The sequence below is a fragment of the Pan paniscus genome, chromosome 19 (genome assembly GCF_029289425.2).
Source record: "Pan paniscus chromosome 19, NHGRI_mPanPan1-v2.0_pri, whole genome shotgun sequence".
NCBI classification, from domain to species: Eukaryota; Metazoa; Chordata; class Mammalia; order Primates; family Hominidae; genus Pan; species Pan paniscus.
Window position 1 is genome coordinate 9,063,740 of NC_073268.2, and position 23,682 is coordinate 9,087,421.

The 23,682-nt window shown below is 54.0% G+C and overlaps 1 protein-coding gene across 6 annotated transcripts; it reads right to left on the reverse strand.

The window, feature by feature from the left end:
• Positions 1-1,416: 1,416 nt before the first annotated feature.
• Positions 1,417-23,515, reverse strand: INPP5K (inositol polyphosphate-5-phosphatase K). 6 transcript variants are annotated; one of them, XM_008969940.4, is made up of 13 exons: positions 23,243-23,377; positions 20,670-20,777; positions 20,251-20,359; positions 16,480-16,596; positions 15,975-16,150; positions 15,202-15,313; positions 15,051-15,092; positions 14,070-14,179; positions 5,019-5,205; positions 3,512-3,649; positions 3,165-3,248; positions 2,906-3,010; positions 1,417-2,725 (listed from the first exon to the last, which is right to left on the reverse strand). In XM_008969940.4, exons 1-13 carry the CDS (start codon positions 23,284-23,286, stop codon positions 2,669-2,671), a joined length of 1,389 nt encoding a protein of 462 aa, XP_008968188.3. In that variant the 5' UTR covers positions 23,287-23,377; the 3' UTR covers positions 1,417-2,668. The 6 variants fall into 6 exon arrangements, with proteins under 6 accessions (XP_008968188.3, XP_008968191.3, XP_003816888.3 ...); XM_008969943.6 differs by having other exon boundaries at positions 20,251-20,352; positions 23,243-23,260; XM_003816840.6 differs by lacking the exon at positions 15,051-15,092 and having other exon boundaries at positions 23,243-23,515.
• Between the last annotated feature and the right edge of the window lie 167 nt (positions 23,516-23,682).

Genomic DNA, 23,682 nt, shown 5'->3' on the forward strand with positions numbered 1-23,682 from the left:
GTTCCTGGGTTCGCTGGGTGTGGGCAACCTCTAGCCCTGTTCATCCCTTGCATTTCAACAGTACCCCCAGGTGACCCCCACCCCTGATGTTCCTGCTTTTCTATTTTTATTGTTGCTAAATCACAGCTGACACTTTCCTGGCCTGAGACTGAGCCCTCCAGTCTCCAGCCATTCCTTATAGGAAGTAAGAACAGGGAAGTGGATAGGGGAAACAGACCTTTCCAGAGGGAGAGGCTGGCATAGGAAGGGCTGAGTCCCGTGGGTGTGTGCTGGCACCGACAGCCCCATAGGCAGGGGCCTTCCCCCCGGCACCCTTCTCTCTCCCCACAGCTTCCCCCGCCCCGGAAAAGCTAGCAAGCCTTCCTTCCTTCCTCCGGGAAGCACATCTATCCAGAGCAGGCTCATCCCCGGCGGCCACACAATGGCCCTTATCAGCCGTGGAGCCAGGCGTAGACCCAGTGCACACCAGGTCTCACTTATTTCCTGTTTCCACCCAGCGGGTCGGGGTGGACCCAGAACGGCCATATCCTGACTGGGGCCCAGAGGACGGAGAGCACCCCCCATTCCCCTTTCCGCCTCTCAATCACTGCTGGGCTCACCCCTCCCACACAGGAGGCTGGGTGTGTGGCGACCTCAGTTCACCACGGGGGAGGTGAGCATGCGGGGGGGGGACCCCTGGGGTCAAGCCCCGGGCCGCATTAATCAGAACGGGGAGGCTGGTCTAGTGCGATACATTTTCTGCAATTGTTCTCCCACAATAATCTTGAGAATAGGGACATCATCTGTATTTTACAGACTACTGAGACCGCTCTGCGGGTGGGTTCAGACCCCATTCCTGTTTCTGGTCCTGTGGGAAACCACAGGTGCCTGGAACTTTGAAGAGACTGTACCACTTCTCTGAGCCTTGGCTTTCCCATCTGCCCAATGAAGGGTGCCATGCAGTAACCCTCGCGATGGCTGTGCATGTGAGAAGGAACAGGTGGGCAAGTGAGGGCTTTGGAGGTCCCTAGGTATATGTGTTGGGGGCAGGGATATGTTACCATGGGGGAAAACTCAGCAAGATGGGGCTGAGGAGAAGTGGGGCAGAAAGAGAAGATGGTGGCATTCGGGACTGATTAACGCAGGCAGAAGGCTCAACACCAGGGTATGCAGAGCAGCGGGTCAGGAGGGATGAACAAGAGCTCATTTGACTTAACAGAGTACATTAAGCGGCCACCGGCATAGATGGCATGCTCCACCTGGTTAGGGCCCCAGAGGCTCACCATTCTAGAACCTCATCCTAGCCCCAATCCTGGCCACTTCTGCAAATCTCAGACACAGAAGTCTAGTTGGGATCTACAGGGTCCCTGTTCCTGGAATCTACAGCTAGTCCCAGGCCCATCACCGTACCCCCACCCCCCAATCATCAGTCACACGTAAGTGTAAAAGCCACGCTTCTAATTACCCCTGCACAATGTAACAGTCACAGAACAGCCAGCCATGGCCTGCTGGAAGCCAGGGGACAATTCTTCATACACAGGCTTGCGGGGGAGAGTATGCAACACAGAGCAACTGGAGTAACCCTCAGTCCCAGGACACAGGATGGCAGGACAAGCACTGAGCAGGCTCCCAGAGGTGTCTTCTCCTGGGAAAAGGGCTGCCGAGTGACCACGGTGGAGGCAAGTGCTGGATGTGGGGACAGGCCATGTCCCCAAAGCCCCTAGAGGGTGTTCTCTGAAGACCCGCAGGGCCAGATCCTCCAAAATGTCTTGAGCTGGTTCCCCCTTCTGCCTGCCCCCACTCTGAGGTCCCGGGGGGTCCAGGGGGGGCCCGTCGTCAATGACTCTTGACAAGGGTGGCGCAGACGCACCTAACCTGACAAGGACCACCCTGGAAAAGTCTGTGGCCACAGCTCCTTGACCACTTGTCACCCCTTCCTCAGATGGCAGGGTGGAGGCATGGGACTCAAGCTACCAACAGAAGCGAACCTGGATCCTTCCCAGTTCTCTCTGTCAGGATCTGGAACTTCCATGCAGTCAGACTCCATGCCGTGGGTAGGGAGGAAGGTTGTGCTGGCTGAAGGACCCTCATCAACCTGGTCATAACCATGGCGTAAGAGCCTGGCTAGAGGGGCCCCTCCATTCTGCCCACTGAGTCAGACTGCTTTTGCTGAAAGCAGAAATCCCAGACCCTCTGCTCACTCCTCACAGGGACAAGCTATGAGATGCCAAGACTCCTGGAATCCAGCACTGCTTGCACCAGTCTATGTAGCCTGTACAAATGTGAGCATCTCCCCTCCCAGACAGCCTGAGGCCCAGGACGGCACGACAAGAATGCAGGCCTGTGCCAAATGGGGCATGTGCCTGGCAGGACTACTTGGGCAAGACTAGAAGAGGAGGTAGGAATCCAGAAATGAGACGCAGAACTGTCCCCAGGTCTTCACTGTTGACACACTAGCTGGTTTCACTCACATCTCAGCAACAAAAACCTGTATTTAAGCGGCTAATTCCAGAGATGAGTAGTGGAGAGAGCAAATGAGCCTGGTTAGAGCTCACTCTGGGAGGAGTATGTGGACGACACTTGGCTGTCTCTTCAGGGGGCCAGGCTGGGCCCCCAGCACTCCCGGCAGTGGAAAGGCAGAGCTGGCTGCCAGCTCTGGCCTCCACCTGGGATTCACTCCCATCCTGGCTCAGATCTGTGGCTGTGCTTCACCCAGTGGGTCCTCCCTCAAGGAGCCAGGCGGGATCTGCAGGGATAAAGCAGGTGGTGGAAATGGAGAGCAGGTCTTCCTCCGTGCTTTCCATCACCCCCGTTCCTGCACTGCAGCGGCCCCTCATGTACCGGCTGGCTCCCAGGCCTGGGCCTCAGGGAGCCAGTGATGAGCTCAAGCCCTCACCCTTCCCCTTCCCTCACCAGCACTGCTTACCTGGAAGGGTCTGCTTATCCCCACCACAGAACGCAGACTGTTGCTGTAGTAACAGAGGAGAAACTCATCTTCAGTGGTAGGGATATTGCTGATGTCGATGTAAACCTGGAGGGGGATGGACAGGACTGGGGTCAGCTCCAGGGCTCTGGGCTCCACCCAGCTCTGAGTGACAAGTTATTCAGCACTCTGTTCCTTCCACAAGACAGGAGTGCTGAGGCAGGCCTGCCTGCTGGCGATGTACCTGGTGCTGGTGACGTACCTGGTTCAGGTTGTCGCTGCAGGAGACCTTGCTGTCCCCGACCCAGGCGTAGGACACGTAGTCATTAACGTCCCGCAGCCCCACCTGTGAGGGGGAGTCAGGCCATCAGTGGTCAGGGAGGACATGGGACCCAAGGCAAGTCCTAAGGAAGAGATGGTCTCCCTGCTGGGCCTGGCTACCGTACTGTGTGCCTCCCCGCCGCCCTTCACTGCTAGCCTTTAGCTACAGAAGAACCGCTGGGGTGGATGAGGGTGAGTTCATCAGTATCTGCCCAGCTCCCAGGAGCCCTCGGGAAGGATGAACCAGGGGCTGTCGCTGATAGACTTCCTGCCTTGCCACCACATCACCTTGTACAGTCCAATCCAGTCCCACGGGCTGCTGGGGAAGTCCGAGGTTGAAGAGTAGCTGACCATCATGTCATTTTCCACGGTCCACAGGTCCTCGGGCATCAGGACGATCAGCGGAGCAGACACCAATGGCTTCAGCTAGACACGGGGGTGGGAAGGGGGCTGAATCCCGCAGCATCATTCCCTCCTCTGAGGCCAAGTGTTCCTCACTGTGCCCTTCCAACATAGCGGGGAAGGTGGGGCACCCAGAGGGGGTGGGCATGGAACTCCACTGGGCTGCTCCAACGGACCTTGGCTGGCCATCAGGAAAGAGGGCCAAACACCAGTCGGGGGGTGGCTGGCCCTGTCAGGGAATCCCATGGGGCCCAGCGCTGGGGGGGTAGGAATGGCGGAGAGCAGAGGCACAGCTGAGAGGCTTAAGGAGGCGGCCAGGCAGCTGCTCTCAGGCCTCCCGCCTTATCTGACCCAAAGCCCCACATGGGGGGATGCTCTGGTGAGAACGGCTGTGAATGTGCAAGAACACAATGCAGATACCAGCGGGGGCCAGGCACGGTGGCTCACACCCATAATCCAAGAACACAACGCAGACACCAGCGGGGGCCGGGCACGGTGGCTCACGCCCATAATCCAAGAACACAACGCAGACACCAGCGGGGGCCGGGCACGGCAGCTCACGCCCATAATCCAAGAACACAACGCAGACACCAGCGGGGGCCGGGCACGGCAGCTCACGCCCATAATCCAAGAACACAACGCAGACACCAGCGGGGGCCGGGCACGGCGGCTCACGCCCATAATCCCAACAGTTTGGGAGGATCACTTGAGCCCAGGAGTTCGAGACTAGCCTGGGCAACATAGTGAAACCCTGTGTCTACAAAAAATACATAACAGCCAGGCGTGGTGGCGTGCACCTGTAGTCCCGCTACTAGGGAGGCTGAGGTGGAAGGATCAATCACTTGAGCCCAGGAGGTGGAGGCTTCAGTGAGCTATGATACCGCCACTGCACTCCAGCCTGGGCGGCAGAACGAGACCCTAACACACACACACACACACACACGCCAGTAAACCTGTATGAAAACGTGAAGGCTGAGGGGCAGCAGCCTGAAGGAGGCCAACACCGCCTTGGTCATTCAGATAGCAAGATACAAGGACGCAGGGATGGAGGGAGCGCCCGTTGCAACTTGATCCAGATAGATTTAGGACAAATAAAAGAAGTCCTACTTCTCACATTGGGTAATAAGCCTAATGGAACTCATTAGCCCCAAGGGAGAATACCCAAAGGAAATGGAAACCTTTTCACAAAGGGTTTGAACACGGTTTTGACAGACAGAGCCATCAACGGCTCCTAAGAGGAGCTGGGATATCCGACCTGGCAGGAAAGGCAATCATGGCCTCCACAGGTCTCCCCTGGGGGACTGGCTGACATTCGAATCCAGGGATGGTGGGCTTGGGGATGTGGCCAGCATAGCTATTCCTCTGGCAAGTATCAGGTAGCCCAGAAGTTCACCTCCAAGTCGAACGTGCCGGAGACAGGCTTGTGGTCGCTGATGCCGTACATCATGTGGCTGCTGTAGCCCCTCAGAGACAAGGAGAAGTGTGACGCCGGTGGTCCGGGAGTGTCGGGGCCAGCACAGGGCTGCCGCTTCAGCCTCCACAGGATGCGATCGGTCCATGCAGGCTTGCGTTTTTTCTCACTGCAGGGGCAGGGGGCATAAAGAGGAAGAATGGGGAAAGAAGAAAGGGTTGGCCTAAGAGCAGAAATGAGCCCACATGAGCTTGCTGGAGCCCCTAACTCCAGCAACTACTGGCAGCCACAGACCCCCGGGGCCAGAGCCGGAGGGAGCAAGGCAGCAGGCAGGAAGGTGCCCAACAGAATCCAAAGTATGCCAGCCCTTGTCAGACTTAGCCAGGACCCTCTGTATGTCTAGCTCATGTTTTTATGGATCAAATTGTGACTCAGAAACATTCCATTTCAAAGCTTTGCTTCTTTCTTGAGCAAAAGCAGCAGTGGATCAAAGCAGCTGAGGTTTGAGATTCTGAGGCTGGACACACCTGAGCTTGTATTTGGCTGCCCTGCATACTAGAAGTATGCCTCAGGAAAGGGAAGGGAAGCATTTAGGAAATGCTTACCAGACGATGCCTGTGATCAGTACTGTTACCACACCTTTTATTTTATTTTATTTTATTTTTAAAGAGACAGGGTCTTGCTCTGTCATGCAGGCTGGAGTGCAGTGGTGACATCACAGCTTACTGTAGCCTCAAACTACTGGGCTCAGGCGATCCCACCTCAGCCTCCTGAGTGGCTGGGACGGTAAGTGCGTGGCACTATGCCTGGCTAATTTTTAAACATTTTTTTGTAAAGACAGTATGTTTCCCAGGCTAGTTTTGAACTGCTGGCCTCAAAGGATCTTCCCATCTCAGCTTCCCAAAGTGTTGGGATTAGAAGGCATGGGCCACTGTGCCTGGGTGTATCATGCTCTCTTCACAGGTGGAGAAACTGAGACTTAGCTTAGAGGGGAAGCACCTTTCCCAAAGTCACAAGCTACTAAGTGGTGGAGCCAGGATTCAGGGCCAGCCAGCATGACCACAGAGCATGTGCTCTTAACCACCAAACTAACCTCTCTTAGGCCTCAACTTCCTCGCCTGCCAGTGGAGGGAATAACAGTAGTTACCATGTAGGGTTGCTAGGATGAGTCAATGAGATAAAGTACATAAAATGTTTAGCACAGTGCTTGGTGCAAAATGAGCTCGCCACGCACACTGACTGGCCTTTATGATTTCCTCTCAAGAGTCGACTGAGAGGCCGGGCGCGGTGCTCACGCCTGTAATCCCAGCACTTTGGGAGGCCAGGGTGGGTGGATCATGAGGTCAGGAGATCGAGACCATCCTGACTCTCTACTAAAAGTACAAACATTAGCCAGGCATGGTGGCGGGCGCCTGTAATCCCAGCTACTTGGGAGGCTGAGGCAAGATAATTGCTTGAACCTGGCAGGCGGAGGTTGCAGTGAGCTGAGATCATACCACGGCACTCTAGCCTGGGCGACAGAGCAAGACTCTATCTCCAAAAAAAAAGGAGTCGACTGAGAGACCTCCCACCTGTTCTTCACTTGCCAGTTTCCCTGAGGGGTTTGGAAAAAGTCATACGCCCCAGAGACAAAATGCATTCCTCCTCCAGGTAACTGAAGTTGACCAAAGACGAGTCTCTGACCCATAACCCAGCCTTCCGAAGCAACTACTGTGGCAGTGTCTAAGGCCAGCTTGGCCTTGAGGCCCTGCCCTCCTGGAGACCAGCAGCTCTGAGTCCTGGAGGTGGGGTGTGTGTGTGGTGGGGGAGCAGGACAGCTGCGGTTTCTGGGTTCCACCCCCTTCGTGGACAATCTCCTTTCTTGAATCAACCCAGAGTAATAAAGCCTGATTGGATCAATCAATCAATCAATCTATAGACAGGGTCTCACACACTCTATCTCATCTATTGATCGATCGACAGGTCTCACTGTGTTGAATCCTATCTACCTACCTATTGATTGATCAATCCATCGACAGGGTCTTGCTGTGTTGCCCAGGCTGAGTGCGGTGGCACAATCCTAACTCACTGCAGCTTCAAATGCCTGGGCTTCGAGCAACCCCCCACCTCCGCCTCCTGACCAGCTGGGACCACAGGCATGTGCCAGGGCACCTGGCTATTTTAGAACCTTTAAGGCGTCTTCACTGCCTCCAGAATAAAGTTAAAGTCCCCAAGTAGGGCTTTCAAGGGGCTCAGGAGTCTGACCACCCCCGTCCTTCATCTCACACCACTTCCCCAGACCCACTCCACCTTGGTGACTCTCTCAAGCCTCTGGACCTTTGCTTTTGCGGTATTTGCTGCCTGGAACACCTTTCTTCACCAGGGAGAGGCCTCTGCCGAAACCATCCCAGACATTAGCTTTTTGCTTCCGAAGTTTTTTTTTTTTTTTTGAGACGGAGTCTCGCTCTGTCGCCCAGGCTGGAGTGCACTGGCGCAATCTCGGCTCACTGCAAGCTCCGCCTCCCAGGTTCATGCAATTCTCCTGCCTCAGCCTCCAGAATAGCTGGGATTACAGGCGCCTGCCACCATGCCTGGCTAATTTTTTTGTATTTTTAGTAGAGACGGGGTTTCACCGCATTAGCCAGGATGGTCTTGATCTCCTGACCTCGTGATCTGCCCGCCTTGGCCCCCCAAAGTGCTGGATTACAGGCATGAGCCACTGCGCCCGGCCACTGAAGCATTTTATACCAGTATTATACGATTACACTACATTGCAATTTTCTGTTTCCCACTCAGCACATCACTTAGTGTGTAAGCCCTGAAGGCAAGGACTTAGCTGTTGGAGTGTCCTGTGTATCCTCAGCATTAGCACAGATCCTGGCACACAGGTACTCAATAACCAGGTACACTTACTAAAAACCCAAGCTGAAGCTCGTCCCTCAAAAATGTCCGTCTAATCTTAATGTTTACAGCTCCATATACTCGCAGTTGGAAACACTATTTTTGTCTCCTTCTTTATTCAACTGCCTTTTTTTTTTTTTTTTTTTAAGACGGAGTCTCGCTATCGCCCAGGCTGGAGTGCAGTGGCGCAATCTCAGCTCACTGCAACCTCTGCCTCCCGGGTTCAAGCGATTCTCCTGCCTCAGCCTCCCAAGTAGCTGGGATTATAGGCGTTGAGCCACCATGCCCAGCTAATTTTTGTATTTTTAGTAGAGACTGGGTTTCACCATGCTGGCCAGGCTGGTCTTGAACTCCTGACCTTGTGATCCGCCCGCCTCGGCCTCCCAAAGTGCTGGGATTATAGGCGTGAGCCACCGTGCCTGGCCTATTCAACTGCTATTTTAAATAAATGTTCCCAATGTACTGGTGTCCCTTCAACAGTAAAAGAGTAAGTATTCTAGCAACTGAGGAGAATGGCGTTACAGTGGTGAGCTCAGACTTTTGAATCAGAGACCAGTTGGGGGAAGGTTCCGTCCTGTTAATTGAGAGCTGTATGCCCCTGGGCAAGTGACTTCATTTCTCTAAGCCTCAGTTTCTTCAACTGTTAAGACGGGGTGATAACAGTACTTACTTCAAAGAGCAGTAATGAAATTAAAGGGCGTCAAGGGAGTGGTCAAGAAGCGGTAACTTTGACTAACCCTGGTCTGCCTGTTGGCTCCTTGGGTCGTTTCCAATCTTTCACTCTTCTAAGGAGTGTTCAGAGGGCACTGGAATGTGGTATTCCCATCCCAGAGACCACAGACACTGCGTCCCTGAATCTGCCTTGGACAGCAGGTGCCTAGCAATGCTTACAACTTGGTAATGGGGCTGGGCACGGTGGCTCACGCCTGTAATCCCAGCACTGTGGGAGGCTGAGGCGGGCGGATCACAAGGTCAGGAGTTCAAGACCAGCCTGGCCAACATGGTGAAACCCCGTCTCTACTAAACACACACACACACACACACAAAATTTGCCAGGCGTGGTGGCATGTGCCTGTAACCCCAGCTACTCAGGAGGCTGAGGCAGGAGAATCGCTTGAACCTGGGAAACGGAGGTTTCAGTAAGCCAAGATTGCATTGTTGCATTCCAGCCTGGGCAACAGAGCAAGACTCCATCTCAAAAAAAAAAAAAGAAAAAAACAAACAAACATAGGGCCAGGCACGGTGGCTCACACCTGTAATCCCAGCACTTTGGGAGGCCAAGGCGGGCAGATCACGAGGTCAGGACATGGAGACCATCCTGGCTAACATGGTGAAACCCCGTCTCTACTAAAAATACAAAAAATTAGCCAGGCGTGGTGACGGGCGCCTGTAGTCCCAGCTACTCAGGAGGCTGAGGCAGGAGAATGGCGTGAACCCGGGAGACAGAGCTTGTAGTGAGTGGAGATCGCGCCACTGCACTCCAGCCTGGGCGACAGAGTGAGACTCCGTCTCAAACAAACAAACAAACAAACAAACAAACAAACTTGGTAATGAACCACACAAATGCACGTTCTCTCTTTCAAAGCATTCTCCCTCCCTAACTTCCCTGTGATGGTTTGGAGCCCATATATGCTGTCATGTAAGGGTTTTCCCGAAGCCCTGACCACAGCCTGTCTCTCCTTCCTCCTCAGGACTCTCAGCCCACCCCCACCCCCCTTTTTTCCTTTTCCTTGCCACGGCCAGGCTGATCACTGGGCATACCAAGATTTACTTAGCCCTTCTTATGTGCCCCGCAACTGGGGATATGAGAAATAGGATGGACAAAGTCCTTGAGGAGCCTGTTTAGCAAAATCCAAGAAACAAGCAAAGTGAGCGTGTACAAATTAACCAAGTTCTCTCCACCCCACCTTGTTTTTCTTTAGAGACAGGGTCTTGCTGTCATGCAGGCTGGAGTGCAGTGGTGTCCTCCCAGCTCACTGCAGCCTCCTTGAACTCCGAGGCTCAAATGATCCTCCTGCCTCAGCCTCCTGAGGAGCTGGGACTTCACGGGTACACACCATGCCCAGCTATTTTTTTTTCTTTTTAAGACAGGGTCTCACTGTTGCCCAGGCTGGAGTGCAACGGTGTGATCACAGCCCACTACAGCCTCAACCTCCTGGACTCAAGCAAGGCTCCCACCCCAGTCTCCTGAGTAGCTGGGACTACGGGTATGTGCCACCATGCCAACTTTTGTATTTTTTTGTAGAGATGGGGTTTCGCCATGTTGCCCAGGCTGAACCTGAGCTCCTGGGTTCAAGTGATCATCCTGTCTCTGCCTCCCAAATTGCTGGGTTTAGAGGTGTGACCCATCACGCCTGGCCTTTTTTTTTTTTTTTTTTGAGACGAAGTCTCGCTCCGTCACTCAGGCTGGAGTGCAGTAGCGTGATCTCAGCTCACGGCAACCTCCGCCTCCTGGGTTCACGCCATTCTCCTGCCTCAGCCTCCCGAGTAGCTGGGACTACAGGTGCCCGCCACCACGCCTGGCTAATTTTTTTTTATTTTAGTAGAGACGGGGTTTCACCGTGTTCGCCAGGATGGTCTCGATCTCCTGACCTCGTGATCCACCCGCCTGGCCTCTCAAAGTGCTGGGATTTCAGGAGTGAGCCACCGCACCCGGCCACACCAGGCCTTTTAAAAAAATTTTGCAGGGGGAGGGTTCTCACTCTGATGGTGAAACCTCATCTCTACTAAAAATACAAAAAATTAGCCAGGCATGGTGGCGGGTGCCTGTAATCCCAGCTATTCAGGAGGCTGAGGCAGGCGAGAATCACTTGAGCCCAGGAGGCGGAAGTTGCAGTGAGCCAAGATCATGCCATTGCACTCCAGCCTGGGTGACAAGAGGAAAACTCTGTCTCTAAAAAAATAAAACACTTTGTCTGGGCTCACAGTGGCAACTGTAACAAAACTGCAGTGTAACCCCGGACTTTAGCAGGATTCCCGCCCTGCCCTCAGCCCTTTTGCCCTCCCTATAAGGGAGCTGGCCTCGTTTCTCATTACATCTTGGCTCAGGGACACCGCAGTGGCTGGCCCAGCACACTAACGCTCACAGTCACTTCATCAAACCGGCCCCTCCAGGTGCCTCTCGTCAGTGTGCTGACTGATTGGAAAGCCCGCCCTTCTGCTTTCTGCGAAACTCTGTGCCTCCTTCAAGATACTGTCCTTGACAGGAAGTCTGACAGGCCTCTCCTAGCTTTAGCTGTCCACCTCCTTAACATTTGCTCCAACCTTCTGCACGGAGTTCTGGAAACCTTCTATTGACTAACTCCCAGGCTTGGTAACATATGCCAGGTACTGTGCTACTCCCAGGGATGGTCCTAAATCAGATCGTCTCTGCTCTCTGGGCAATCACAGTACAGTAAGAAAGGTACGCTGTGTCTCAAAAGCAACACTGAAAGCATGGCATGCGCAAGGCTGGGGGTGGCACAAGGCAGGAGAGGAACTCTCAGTGAGATGAGGAGGGGCCGGGAAGGCGTCCTAGGAGAAGTGATGTCTCAACTGGGTTTCCAAGGATAAAATAACAGTGTCATTAGATAGGAATATCTGTTCCCCAGGTGGGCTCAGGCCCTGCTCACTGCAAAACTCCCAGCTGCCCCTGGATCCTGGCCCCAGCCAGGAGTATTTCAGTTACCATGTCCCCTGTTCCCGCCCAGACAGTCTTGCATTTCCTGGGCTCCAGCCAAAGGGAAGCAGTACCGAAGGCTCATGAGTCTACAGACACAGATACGAGTTCCAATCCTCGTGCGATGAAGAAGCCTGTTACTCCTTACTTATATATTCTTTGAGACTCAGTTGCTTTCCTTGTAAACAGGCAATAATAACACTGTTTACCTAACAAGGACATGGTAGGAACTGATACAGGCAAAGCCTCGGCGCACACCTGCACGCCAATCACAATGAGCTGTTATTTGGAAATAGGTGCGTGCCTCCTCCTTAGCGGGAGTCTGCCTTCCTCACCGTGCCATCCTTCTTCCTGTTGCTGGCAAGGATGACCGTGAATCCTGAGGTACGATGGGCTTGAGGAAAGCACTGTGGGCTACAGACTCAGAGATCAGTCTCAGCCCCAGCTCTGCCACTCACTGGCTGAGCTACCTGGGGAAGCCCTTGAACTTCTCCAAAGCTCTCTACCCTTTCAGACCCTGCCAACTCCAGCCCAGATCCAGCTTTTGCAACAAACTTCAGTCTCCTGGAGGTCTCTCTGCCATAGGGCTGGGAGAAGGGGACGCCTGGCCGTAGGGCCTGCCAGCAGCTCTCTTCCTGCTGGTAAGTTTTTAAAGAGGATTTTTTTTTTTGGAGACAGGGTTGCCCAGCTGGAGTGCAGTGAGTCAATCTCAGCTCACTGCAGCCTTTAACTCCTGGGCTCAAGTGATCCTCCTGCCTCAGCTTTCCTGAGTAGCTGGGACTACAGGCACATGCCACTACACCCAGCTAATTTTTTAATTTTCGTAGAGACAGGGTCTAACTATGTTGCCCAGGCAGGTCTTGAACTCCTGGCTTCAAGCATCCCCTCCCCACCCAAGGCCCTACCCTGTCCTTACAGCTCCCACCAGGACTCTCGTTTCCAATGGATGGCTGCAGAGACTGGCAGTCCCCCTGCAGCTGTTGATCTGGGCCGGCCAGCCTGCTGCAGCCTGGCCTCTTGCCTCCTTTCCTGCCTGCTCTGTTGCCCAGGGCGGGTCCCTTCCCCAGCGTCCACTGCCTCCTCTTCTGTGGACAGCCCTGCTCACGACCCTACCCTGTCTTGCTCCACACTGCTGAATCGGCTCACTCTTTCCCCCTTTCCTTGGCAAGGATATTTTGGCTTTGCTGTAACACTTCCAGAACCAAGCTTGAGTTCTACCTCTTGTCTTGGTCTGGCTGTGGAGATATTTCTTCCCTGGTTAAATCCCAAAGCCCTGGGCTGCCCTGCCGGTACCTCCCACCTCCCTCACAGAGACACTCCGGCTAGGAGGAATGAACAAGCTGCTCCCGCTGGAACAAAGACCCTCATGACATGTAAGGGGCTCTTCTTTTCTCCAAAGAGATTAGGTTCCTTGCCCCAAAATGAGTCAGGGACATGTTGCCAGTGGTTCTTTCTCAGGTTTTGGTGGTTATTTGGCCCCTTCTCAGCTTCTTAGAAAGGTTTTTAGTAAATCTATCACGGGAAGACATGAATCTATTTATTTTATTATTATTTTTTTGAGACGGAGTCTCGCTCTGTCACCCAGGCTGGAGTGCAGCGGTGAGATCTCGGCTCACTGCAACCTCCGCCTCCTGGGTTCAAGCAATTCTCCTGCCTCAGCTTCCTGAGTAGCTGGGATTACAGGTGCGCGCTACCATGCCCAGCTAATTTTTGAATTTTTAGTAGAGATGGGGTTTTACCATGTTGGTCAGGCTGGTCTCAAACTCCTGACCTTCAGTGATCCACCTGCCTCGGCCCTCCCAAAGTGCTGGGATTACAGGTGTGAGCCACCGCGCCCAGCCGGCATGAATCGAAAAGTCACAATAGCCGTTCTCTCCCATGGTTACTGGGTGACGGCCTCCTTCAGTCCTCAGCCTCATGAGGTGTGTGCTCTTCTCATCCACACCTTATAGCTGACAAAATCAAGGCCTAAACGCTTTGGCTAAAGTAAGACAGAGCCGTGCTTCTAACTACCAGACTCATGATCTCTGCACTGATCCTGATGAAACTCTCTACCTACTACTTCACCTTCTCACACAGGACCTGACCCATTCACAGGCTGGGGCAGGCGTCCTTAATACCAGTAACTGGCTGGGCCAAGCTTTCTGACCCGTTTGGGGACCAGAAGGTCTGGGGTTTCCCGAAGCTGAAGTGCAGTCCCTCCTAGGTCAGGAGGCAGCTGCTCCACCCTCTCCTCTGGTTCTATCTGTAACAGCCCCACTCCCCACACACCTCTCCTGCCCTTGCTGGCACTGGCTTTCCTCCCACTCTCTCGAGATCTGGGACGGCTCCCCGAGTCAGTGCCTCATGAAGTGGACAGGAGGTGCCACTCTGGAGAGGGGATGGCTAGACCAATTCCTGCCCCCCCAACACTTCTATTCTGAGACAGTTCCCATGCCAGCAGGGTCAGTGTAACCTGACTTCCTAGACCTTCTGGCCCCCCACTCCCTCCTCACCTGGTGTCATAGTCGTTGGAGTTCCTATCAAACTTGTAGGTGGGCGGGAAGAGTAGGCGGCCCTCCTGGAACTCCCGGAGCAGCGGGTCATGTTTCTTGGCAATGCTGAGCTGCAGACAAAGTCATAGTCCCCGTCTCCCAGTAGTCTCGACCCAGTGGCCCAGTACCACACTCCATTCAAGGGATCAGCACATGCCGTCACAAATGGGGCAAGAGTCAAGCAATGCCACTCCAATTCCTCACTGCCCCAGTGACTACTCAGCAGCCCACTCCCACCAGAAAGCAGGTGAATCCTTTCGGAAACATTACCAAGGCCCAGGGGAGGCAGCTGTCTGCTGTTTCCCAGTCCTTAGACTGCAGGGACCCGACTTGGAATTCCATCTCTAGGGGAGATCACTAGCAGACATGTGTCAGAGGGGAACCTGGGGAAGCCAGGGTCCTCCAAAGGGGCACCTCACCCTCCAAGAGGGAAACGAGGCTGGGGATGGGAAAGACGACAGGGATACGATGGGCTGATGCATGATGGAGCCTGGTGCAAAGCCCTTCTGGTTCCCTATTCTTCTTTTTTTTTTTTTGAGATGGAGTTTTGCTTTTGTTGCCCAGGCTGGAGTGCAATGGCGCTATCTCTGCTCACTGCAACCTCTGCCTCCCGGGTTCAAGCGATTCCCCTACCTCAGCCTCCCGAGTAGCTGGGATTACAGGCACGTGCCACCACGCCCGGCGAATTTTTTTTTGTATTTTTAGTAGAGATGAGGTTTCTCCATGTTGGTCAGGCTGGTCTCAAACCCCCGACCTCAGGTGTTCCACCCACCTCGGCCTCCCAGAGTGCTGGGATTACAGGCATAAGCCACCGTGCCCGGCCCCTATTCTTCTTTTTTAAATAATTCATTTCATGCTTTGTATCTGACTCCCTATTCTAAAGCACATCCAGGGTCTGTTACCCTGGCTTTTCCATGTGAAGATCAGGCGTGGCTGCCTCACCCCTGGATGCGAAGCCCTGCTAGACAGCCTCCCCCACCAGACCTGGGCAAAAGAAAACAGCAGTGAGGGCATCTAGCAACACTCTGCACAGCTCACATGGCCCCCACCGTGGGCTCAGATCACCCCCTGGGACCCTCCCCTCACTGGATACCTGGTCCTTCTCCCACAGGCCACTGTAGCACCGATTTTTAATGGATTCCCGAACAAAGTGCAACCCAAAGTCCTCGATCCGAAAGTTCATGTCTCCAAACCAGATAATGAGGCTTCAGAAAAAAAGGAGGGCAGCCTGAGGATTTGTGATGAAGTCGGGGAAGGGAGATCACCAGGTGGCTCAGCCTGCTCAACCCAAGGGCTGCTGGGGCACAGAAAACCCGAGGGGCAAGTGAGACGCCAGGGCATGCGTGGGTCCTCTGGAACTGTTCTCATGGCTCCTAAACCACCATTCAAACCGAAGAGACCTACCAAAGAGCCTGCTCTGGCAAACACAGAGCAGGCTGTGGCCCTTCCTTCCTCTCCTTAACTGGTCACGAGGAAAGGCTGAGAAGCCCTCCTGGTGACCTCAGGAGCCACAAGGTCCTTGACCTGTTCCCAAGTGTTCAGGGTTTCTAAGCAGGAAAGACTGGCTGGAGGAAGGGGACCCCAGGCAGGCAAAGCAAGGGGAGACAGCAGATGGGCACCAGGGAAGGGGCAGGGAGAGGGTGGGAGCCAGAACACTGACGACACTGGCTGGGGGATCCGTGACGGGGCAGAGGACGCTGGCTTGGGTTAGCGTGGGGCAGAGGGCGGGGAACAGTCTGCAGACCCAGGCTCACTCGTGGGGGTTAGCGTGGGGCAGAGGGCGGGGAGCGGTCTGCAGACCCAGGCTCACTCGTGGGGGTTAGCGTGGGGCAGAGGGCGGGGAACGGTCTGCAGACCCAGGCTCACTCGTGGTCCAGGATGTTTGGGATGTCTCGCCCCTCACAATTCTGCATCTCCAGGATCCGGTCAAAGTGCTCCAGCCGCTGGTAATTGTTGGAAATGTGGGGAGGCAGGTGGCAGTTGATGATGCTGACATAGTAGCCATAAAGCTTCAGGCAGATGTTGACTCCACCTTTGTTCCCCTGGTAGAACAGGTCAACAGAAGAGTGGGAAGCTACTCGGGTTGGACACACCCCTCTTTCCACATCCTAGACCTGAGGGGAGACAGTCTCACTTCCTGCAGGGTCTCCTAGGGACAGTAACTAAGCTTCCCAGGGTGATCTCTCCATGCACAGAGCCCAGCTCGCCTCGCCTGGCCTCAGGGATAGCAAGCCCAGTCTGAGGCAAAAGAACAAACATGCATTGGGCTGGACAGAGGACCAAGATTCCTTTCACTTCCTTTTTCTTTTGCCCAGCTCCACAGTTCCCAGCCCTTCCCAGCTCACGACTCAGACAATAGCTCAGTCCTTACCCAGTACCCAAACAGGCCAGTGGGGGTGGATTTAGTAGACAGAATCTGGATATAGGGCAAATGCTGATACTTGGCAAAGACCAGTAAGAGGATCCCCTGCATACGGACATGGGAGACCTGCAGGAGAGAGAGGGCAAAGGTCGCTCATTAAACCGCACAGGCCAAGTGCATCCCTTCCAAGCTCCGTGCTAGCGACTCTAGAGAGCCCTCAGCTACATGCAGTGTCCTGCTCCAGGGTCTACGATATCCCAGTTTGAATCTCAGAGTTTCAGGCCTTTCCATTCTTCTCCTCAGCTGCCAAATGATACATTCTGGGGGCTGAGGTTTTAGATTCTGCGCCTAGGCGTGTGGGTGGCGGGAAGAGAAGATAAGCTAAGGATACTGGCTTTGAAGTTAGATCTGGGTTCAAACCCTGGCTCTGATTCTTAGTATTTGACATTGAGGCAGTTTCTCAGTGTATTTTCTCATTGATAAAGTAGGAATCCATCTCATAGATGCTGTGGGGATTATCTGAAAGCTATTATTTTTTGGTTTAAGCATTCTTTTTTTTTTTTTTGAGACGGAGTCTCGCTCTGTCGCCCAGGCTGGAGTGCAATGGCGTGGTCTCGGCTCACTGCAACCTCCACCTCCTGGGTTCAGGTGATTCTCCTGTCTCAGCTTCCCAAGTAGCTGGGATTACAGGCGCCCACCACCAGGCCTTGTATTTTTAGTAGAGATGAGGTTTCACCGTGTTGGCCAGGCTGGTCTTGAACTCTCGACCTCAGGTGATCTGCCTGCCTTGGCCTCTCAAAGTGCTGGGATTGTAGGCGTAAGCCACCACGCCCGGCCAAGCATTCTTAAAAGGAAGGAACATAAGAGGTTTCCAGGATACTGGAAATGCTCTTCTTTATCCCCTTCCCTTCCTCCCTCTCTCCTTGGAAATGTTCTTTATCCACCAGCTGCCCCCATTCCTCCCTTTTTACTTAGAGACAGGATTTCGCTCTGTCTACCAGGCTGGAGTGCAGTGGTGCAATCATGGCTTGCTGCAGCCTTGACATCCTGGGCTCAGGCAATCCTCCCACCTCAGCCTCCTGAGTAGCTAGGACCACAGGTGTGCACCAACATGCCCGGCTATTTTTGTTTGTTTTGTAGAGACAGGGTCTTGCCATATTGCCCAGGGTGGTCTTGAACTCCTGGGTTCAAGCAATCTCCCTGCCTCTATAATCCCAAAGTGCTGGGATTACAGGCATGAGCCACCGCATTCGGCCTGCTCTTTATCTAGATGTGGCTGATGGTAACATGGGTACACGCAAAAACCCATCAAAGTGTACACTGAATTTCTGCATGCTTTTCTGTGTACATTATAGCTCAGTGAAAAAAAAATAAGAAAATGCTCCCCCCAAACCCCATAACTATATACTGCGGGCAGCTGGGTGTCCATGAAGGCAACACCCATGGAATGCCAGTGGGTAAGGACACATGCTCACAGGCTAGGGAGAATAGCTAACATCTGCTCAAGTGCCTCCTCTCTCATTTACTCCTGTCAACCCTATAAGGAATCACCGTCCCTGTTTTGTAGTTGAGGAACTAAGATTTAGGGAGGCTAAGGAACCAGTAGGGCTACCTGTATTGTAAAACATCAAAGGGCTAGGACTGCCAAGATCCCTACTATCTGCAGCTGCAAAAGGTGGGGTGGGAATGGGCCGCAGCCAGTAGCTCTCCCTCTCAGGTTCAGGCTGTCTACCACCGGCACCCGAGTAGCTGTTTCCGGAGAATGAAGTGTGGAGGCCAAGGAGGAAATCCCCGGGTGGGGAGCGTGTACTGGGGCCTTCCAGGAATTATGAAACTTGATCCTGCAGGCCACGAGCCCTGGCATAGCGGAGTCGAAGCAGGAGGAGCCTCAAACCCAGCACTGGGTAAGGGAGGCATCAGAACCTCAGGTGGGCCAGAGGTTGCTACAGGTGTGTCCTCAAGCCTACCTTCCTCCCCAGTCTTCTCTCTCCCACACCCAAGCACACGTGACAACAGGGATGGAGGACGGGCTGGACCATGAGGGGCTGACTCCCAGGGTCAGGATTGAAGCAAGGGGACTGATAAAGACTCAGGAAAAGTTTCAGGCTTAATCCCCACCCACAAAGCAGCTTTAGGCCACTGGGTTCCACCACAAAGACACTGGCTCGCTTTGTGAAGGAGCAGCAGGGAAGTGGGGGCGGGGAGGGTGGGGTCGGAGCAGGACAGAGTTAGACTGGGAGAAAGGGTGGGGCTGTGGGAAAAGCAGGAGAGTTCTAGGGAAAGTTCTAGTTGGAGGAAATGAAGTAGGAGGAGCGAAGAAAGGACTAGCAGGAGGTGGCTGGGGGCCCTGGAGCAGTGGAAGGGGGTCAGCCCTTCTTAGTCTATAGCTGGCAAATGCACGGAGCTCACCCATCCACCCTGATTCTTGGCTGGGGAAAGAAGGGCATTCATTTTGGGTGCCAGGCCCTCAGTCTGGCCCCCCAATCTCAGTAGGCCACATGGGTAGAAAGGGCTGTGTCTCTGCCACAAGCTGAGCTAATCTCCTTGGCTCAATTCCATCCTACCAATCCTTTGCCAGTCAGCCGAGAAGCAAGGAGGCCTGCAGTCTTGGGAAGGGAGTGGCAGGTGAGAGAGAAGTGGTTGTGTCCTCTGTAAGGATCTAGCTCCCTATCTACAGAAAGAGGCCTCTGGGTTTGATGTGGAGGGAACCAAGGACTCGGGCTGGTGTTTTCTATCCTCAGCAGGAGTTCTAAACCTTAGATTCTTTCCTCCCCATTCTGCTCCCCCTCCAAAGGACACACAGCTCTTGCCTCAGTACCCCCAGGCAAACTAGGCTGACAGAATCCATTCTGAAGAACAAGAGTCATCCAGGAAGGGGAAAGAGGGAATTCTGGTATTTCTAAGCAGCTGTATACCAGGTGCTGTGAATGGGAGTGTTTCATTCCTCAGGTGTGCAGGGCAGAACCAAGGTGAAGGTGAAGATCTGGCAACCCAGGGCCTTCCTGTGGACTCTCCTACTGTCTAAAGACACCCCAGAGTATACTGGTCTCTCAGACTAAGAAGGCCGCCCAAACTACCCACCACACCTGACTCCCCTCTCCTAACCTCTGGACCCCCAGAATCTGAAGTGCACGTCCCGTATGACCTGAGGATACCCTATGACACCAGCAGGCTAGCCATGCCTAAGATCTGTCAGTCTTAGAGTTCACCAGCATAGCAATAAAGTATTAGTAGTTAAGAACTTGGGTTATGAAGTTTGAGAGATCTGGATCCAAATCCCAGATAGCGCATGTGACTTCTGAGCCATGGTTTTCTCTGTAAAATATCTCGTATTTCAACAGACTTGTTAAGATTTTAAAATAACATATATAATATAAAGAGCTACTTATGATGTTTAACACCAAGTAAGCACTTGATAAATGACAGCCCTATGATTACACTCAGAGACTTCAGGATGGGCATTTGAGTAGAGACTGGTGGCTGGGGCAGGGGCCAGCACTGAGGTGATGACAAGCCCTGCTGCACCTCCCCTCAGAATCTTCCCAAGCTGAAACATATCCAGGTGTTAACCCAACCCCTGGAGACTCCAGCTCCCTCAGAAAGGCGAAGGCAGGCAGGAGCCCCAGGGGTCCATGTGGAAGGGAGGTTTAGCCCTTTAAACAAATGGGAAACAGCATGAAAGGCTGAGCAGGAGTAAGAGGAACACATCAGACCAAACAAGCAGGGGTCAGTGGAGATGTGAAAACACAGTTGTCAAGTGCCCGTGAACTGGCAAGTTACCTTGATGAAGCTCAGAGGGGAAAGCACATCCATGAGGAAACTGCTCCACGAGTCATTAAAGGCAGCATCGGAAAGGAGGCTTATGATCCCAGAGTTCAATTCCTGCAAACTGACCATGCCAGCTCAGAGGCTTGGCCCCTGGCCTCCAGGCTACTTCCCCTGCCACAGATATTTGATACCATCTTCACGGACTTTCAAGGCCTGAGTTCTGATGGCCATGAGGTCTCCCTCCCCTGCCTGCTGATCTCCAGCCCCCTTTGCCATTGCTGACCCGGGACCAGAGACATGGGACTGTCCCTGAAGCAGGCTGAAAGCTCCCAGCCTTCAGACTCCAGAGCGGAGGAGGGCAGGTCACAGTGCTTCCCACAGGGAAACCTGGGACTGGTCAGGGATGGGCGAAGGAGCCTGCAGATACCTACCCAATAACATATATGTCAAGATTGAGGTTCCGGTTGTTCAGCTGAAGCAGGTCACTGAGATCTCGAGGGGGCGCCGCCGAAGCCACGTTCCAAGTCACGACGTGTATGCTGCGGAAGGGATGCAGAGGGAAGTCATGGAGGAAGGAGGATAAGATAGTGCACGGGGTCGGCCGGGCGCAGAGGCTCACACGTTGTCATCACAGCACTTTGGGCGGCCGAGGTGGGCGGATCACCTGAGGTCGGGAGTTCGAGACAAGCCTGGCCAACATGGTGAAACCCCGTCTCTACTAAAAGTACAAAAATTAGCCCAGCATGGTGGCAGGCGCCTGTAATCCCAGCTACTCTGGAGGCTGAGGCAGGAGAATTGCTTGAACCCACGAGGCAGAGGTTGCAGTGAGCCGACATTGTGCCACTGCACTCCAGCCTGGGTGACAGAGTGAGACTCTGTCTCAAAAGAAAAAAAAAAAAGATAGTGTACGGGGTCTAGGCCTGCTCATGTCACTGCAATCTGCCACACTCATGATGGGAAATGTGGGTTTCTGTGCTGGTGGAGGGAATGGGGATACTGAACCATCAGCTGTCTGTCCTCACCTTTCTCTGCTGAAGCAAGAAATCCCCCCCTGGACTGGGTCCTCCATGCTGGCTCACAGCCACCCACACCTGGCAGCACTGGTGCTGCTGATATAGCAGAGTTGCCAAAGGGAGCCCAAGAATTTCAGGTCAGGCTAGCGAAGGGTTAGGGGGCTGAACTGCCAGGAATGTATTAATTCCATCAGCTCCTCCAGCCACCCACACCCCTCTGTCATCATCTATGGCTCAGTCAGCAACTTCTGATCCCTACTTCTCACCCCAAGTGTTCCTAAGACCACCAGGAAGATCCTAGGGGTTCGGATTTCACCTTGTGATAGGCCTCAGCACTACAAGGGCAGAGGAATTTAAAAAATAAAAGAGATAACACCACCATATTCCCTTCCTCTCTCCTCCCTAGCAGATCCCTGGAGCAAGCCAATTTTGCCAAGCACTTCAGCGAGACTTTTTTTTTTTTTTTTGAGACTGAGTCTCACTCTGTTGCCCAGGACTGGGATGATCTCGGCTCATCGCAGCCTCTGCCTCCCAGGTTCCAGCAGTTCTCCTGCCTCAACCTCCCAAGTAGCTGGGATTACAGGTGTGTGCCACCACATCTGGCTAACTTTTGTATTTTTAGTAGAGACGGGGTTTCACCATGTTGGCCAGGCTGGTCCTGAACTCCTGATCTCTCAGGTGATCCGCCCGCCTCAGCCTCCCAAAGTGCTGGGATTACAGGCCTGAGCCACCGCGCCCGGCCAAGGAGTTTTTAAGTAACAGGTTTCTCGACATCTCTCTTAAGAGTCTATGCTCTATGTCTGCGTAGTATTCCGTGAAAAATAAAGAGTACTCTCTCGGGAAAAGTCATCAGTTGGATAACATTTTCCACCTCAGCTTACAAGTCTTAGGGAAGCAAGAAAACTAGATAAGGGGCCTCAATGACACTGGATCCAGTCAGAGGCTCAGGAAAGAGAGACCTACAGATGTCTTTAGTGGAACAGTCAGTCACAGCAGCTCTTCAAGAAGCCTCAGACTGTGCGGAGCACAGAGCGGGCAGGAGCTACAGACCCTGCAGAGACCAGGAACAGCCTAGCATGAGTCCTAGGCACACGATGAGGAGTACCTGCAGCAGCTGAGATCTGGAATGGCAGAGGGTACAGGCGGGTGGGAGAAAAGGGCAGATAATGCCAAAACATCTCTCCTTCAACAGACCCCGTTCTTAGAGGTCGACGTTCTCAAAAGCACTTCAAGAAATTCTTGGCCAGTTTAAAGCAACTTCCTGTCCCTCCCTGTTAGCATAAACAACACTATACAGAAACCACCTTCCCAGGCACTCGGCCTGAGATTTTGACCTTCATTTGTTTACGATCTCCCCCTGCTGTCCGACAGAGGCTTAAGGAACAAAGACCTTTTACTCAGAGACTTCTTTTCCCAGACTCACTCTAAGAGGATGGAGAGCCAAAGTCCGGATTTCTTGTTCCCACTCTCAAATCCGACGATTAGCCGCAAATCCAAGCATCGTGACTTAGACTAAGTGGGCGATTAGCGTTGTTCCCCGTGAAAGAGCAGGCAAGAGACCAGGCTAAGTCACTTCCCTAAAGGATCTTATCTCAATCTGATTTCGGATTCCCGGGGTTCACCATGGGATCAGGCAGACCTCCTGATGTATGTGCTGATGAAAAGTAGGAAAAAGATTTCTAACCGAGAGCCGAAGGGTGACGGCCTCGTTATGTCTTTAACCTCAAACAACCCCACACGGCTGGCCTCTCCAGAAAGCAACCGGGACACCTGCTGCGCCCCAGTGGGAACGAGCTTGGCGGCCTCGGCTTAGAGGTGGCGCGAGGCTCGGGCCCAACACAGCCCACCTGACACAGGCGTGGGAGAAGGCGGGAGCGCCCCTGAACCAAAGGCAGTCATGGAGGTCTGGTGCCTTGTCCACCCCCAGCCCGCAGCCCAAGGGGCGCCGATCCCCCCGAGCAGGCCTGCCTCTGCCGCCAGGGTGCCCTCACCTGAGCCTCCTGCCTTTCGGCCCGCTCAGCTTCCGCGAGCTCATGGCCGCCGTCGTCCCCGCGCGGTGGTCCGGCAGGTTCGCGTCTCCCGGCCAGCGGGTCCCGGCCAGAGCAGCCCTGCGGGCGGCCGGTCTCACGCGCCTCGCTGTCGCGGACTGTTTTTCTTCCGGACTCCGACCGTCCGCCCCGGCTTCCGTCAGAGACGCGCCCTCCGCGCACCCCGGGAGCTGGGTGGTGCGGTTCGCAGAAGGAGGCGGGACTCTCCCACGAGCGCAAAGCTGCGAGAGGCTGAGCGAAGACGGGTTCGCGGACGTAAGAGGGGCGTGTCGGGCCTGTCATCAGCGCTCGCGCAACACCGCCCCAGACGACGCGAGGTGTGCAGCCGCCACTAGACCCGGCCCAGCGCGCGCCCGCCGTCCGCAGCTCCCAGCGTGCCCCGC

Excerpts from the sequence above, each read along its gene's own strand:
- INPP5K (XM_008969940.4), bottom strand. The coding sequence starts at position 23,286 with ATGAGCTCGCGGAAGCTGAGCGGGCCGAAAGGCAGGAGGCTCAG. Across the intron at positions 20,778-23,242 it reads CCGAAAGGCAGGAGGCTCAG|CATACACGTCGTGACTTGGA; the intron begins GTGAGGGCACCC and ends TCCCTTCCGCAG. Across the intron at positions 2,726-2,905 it reads GGATAAGCAGACCCTTCCAG|ATCCCGCCTGGCTCCTTGAG; the intron begins GTAAGCAGTGCT and ends TTATCCCTGCAG.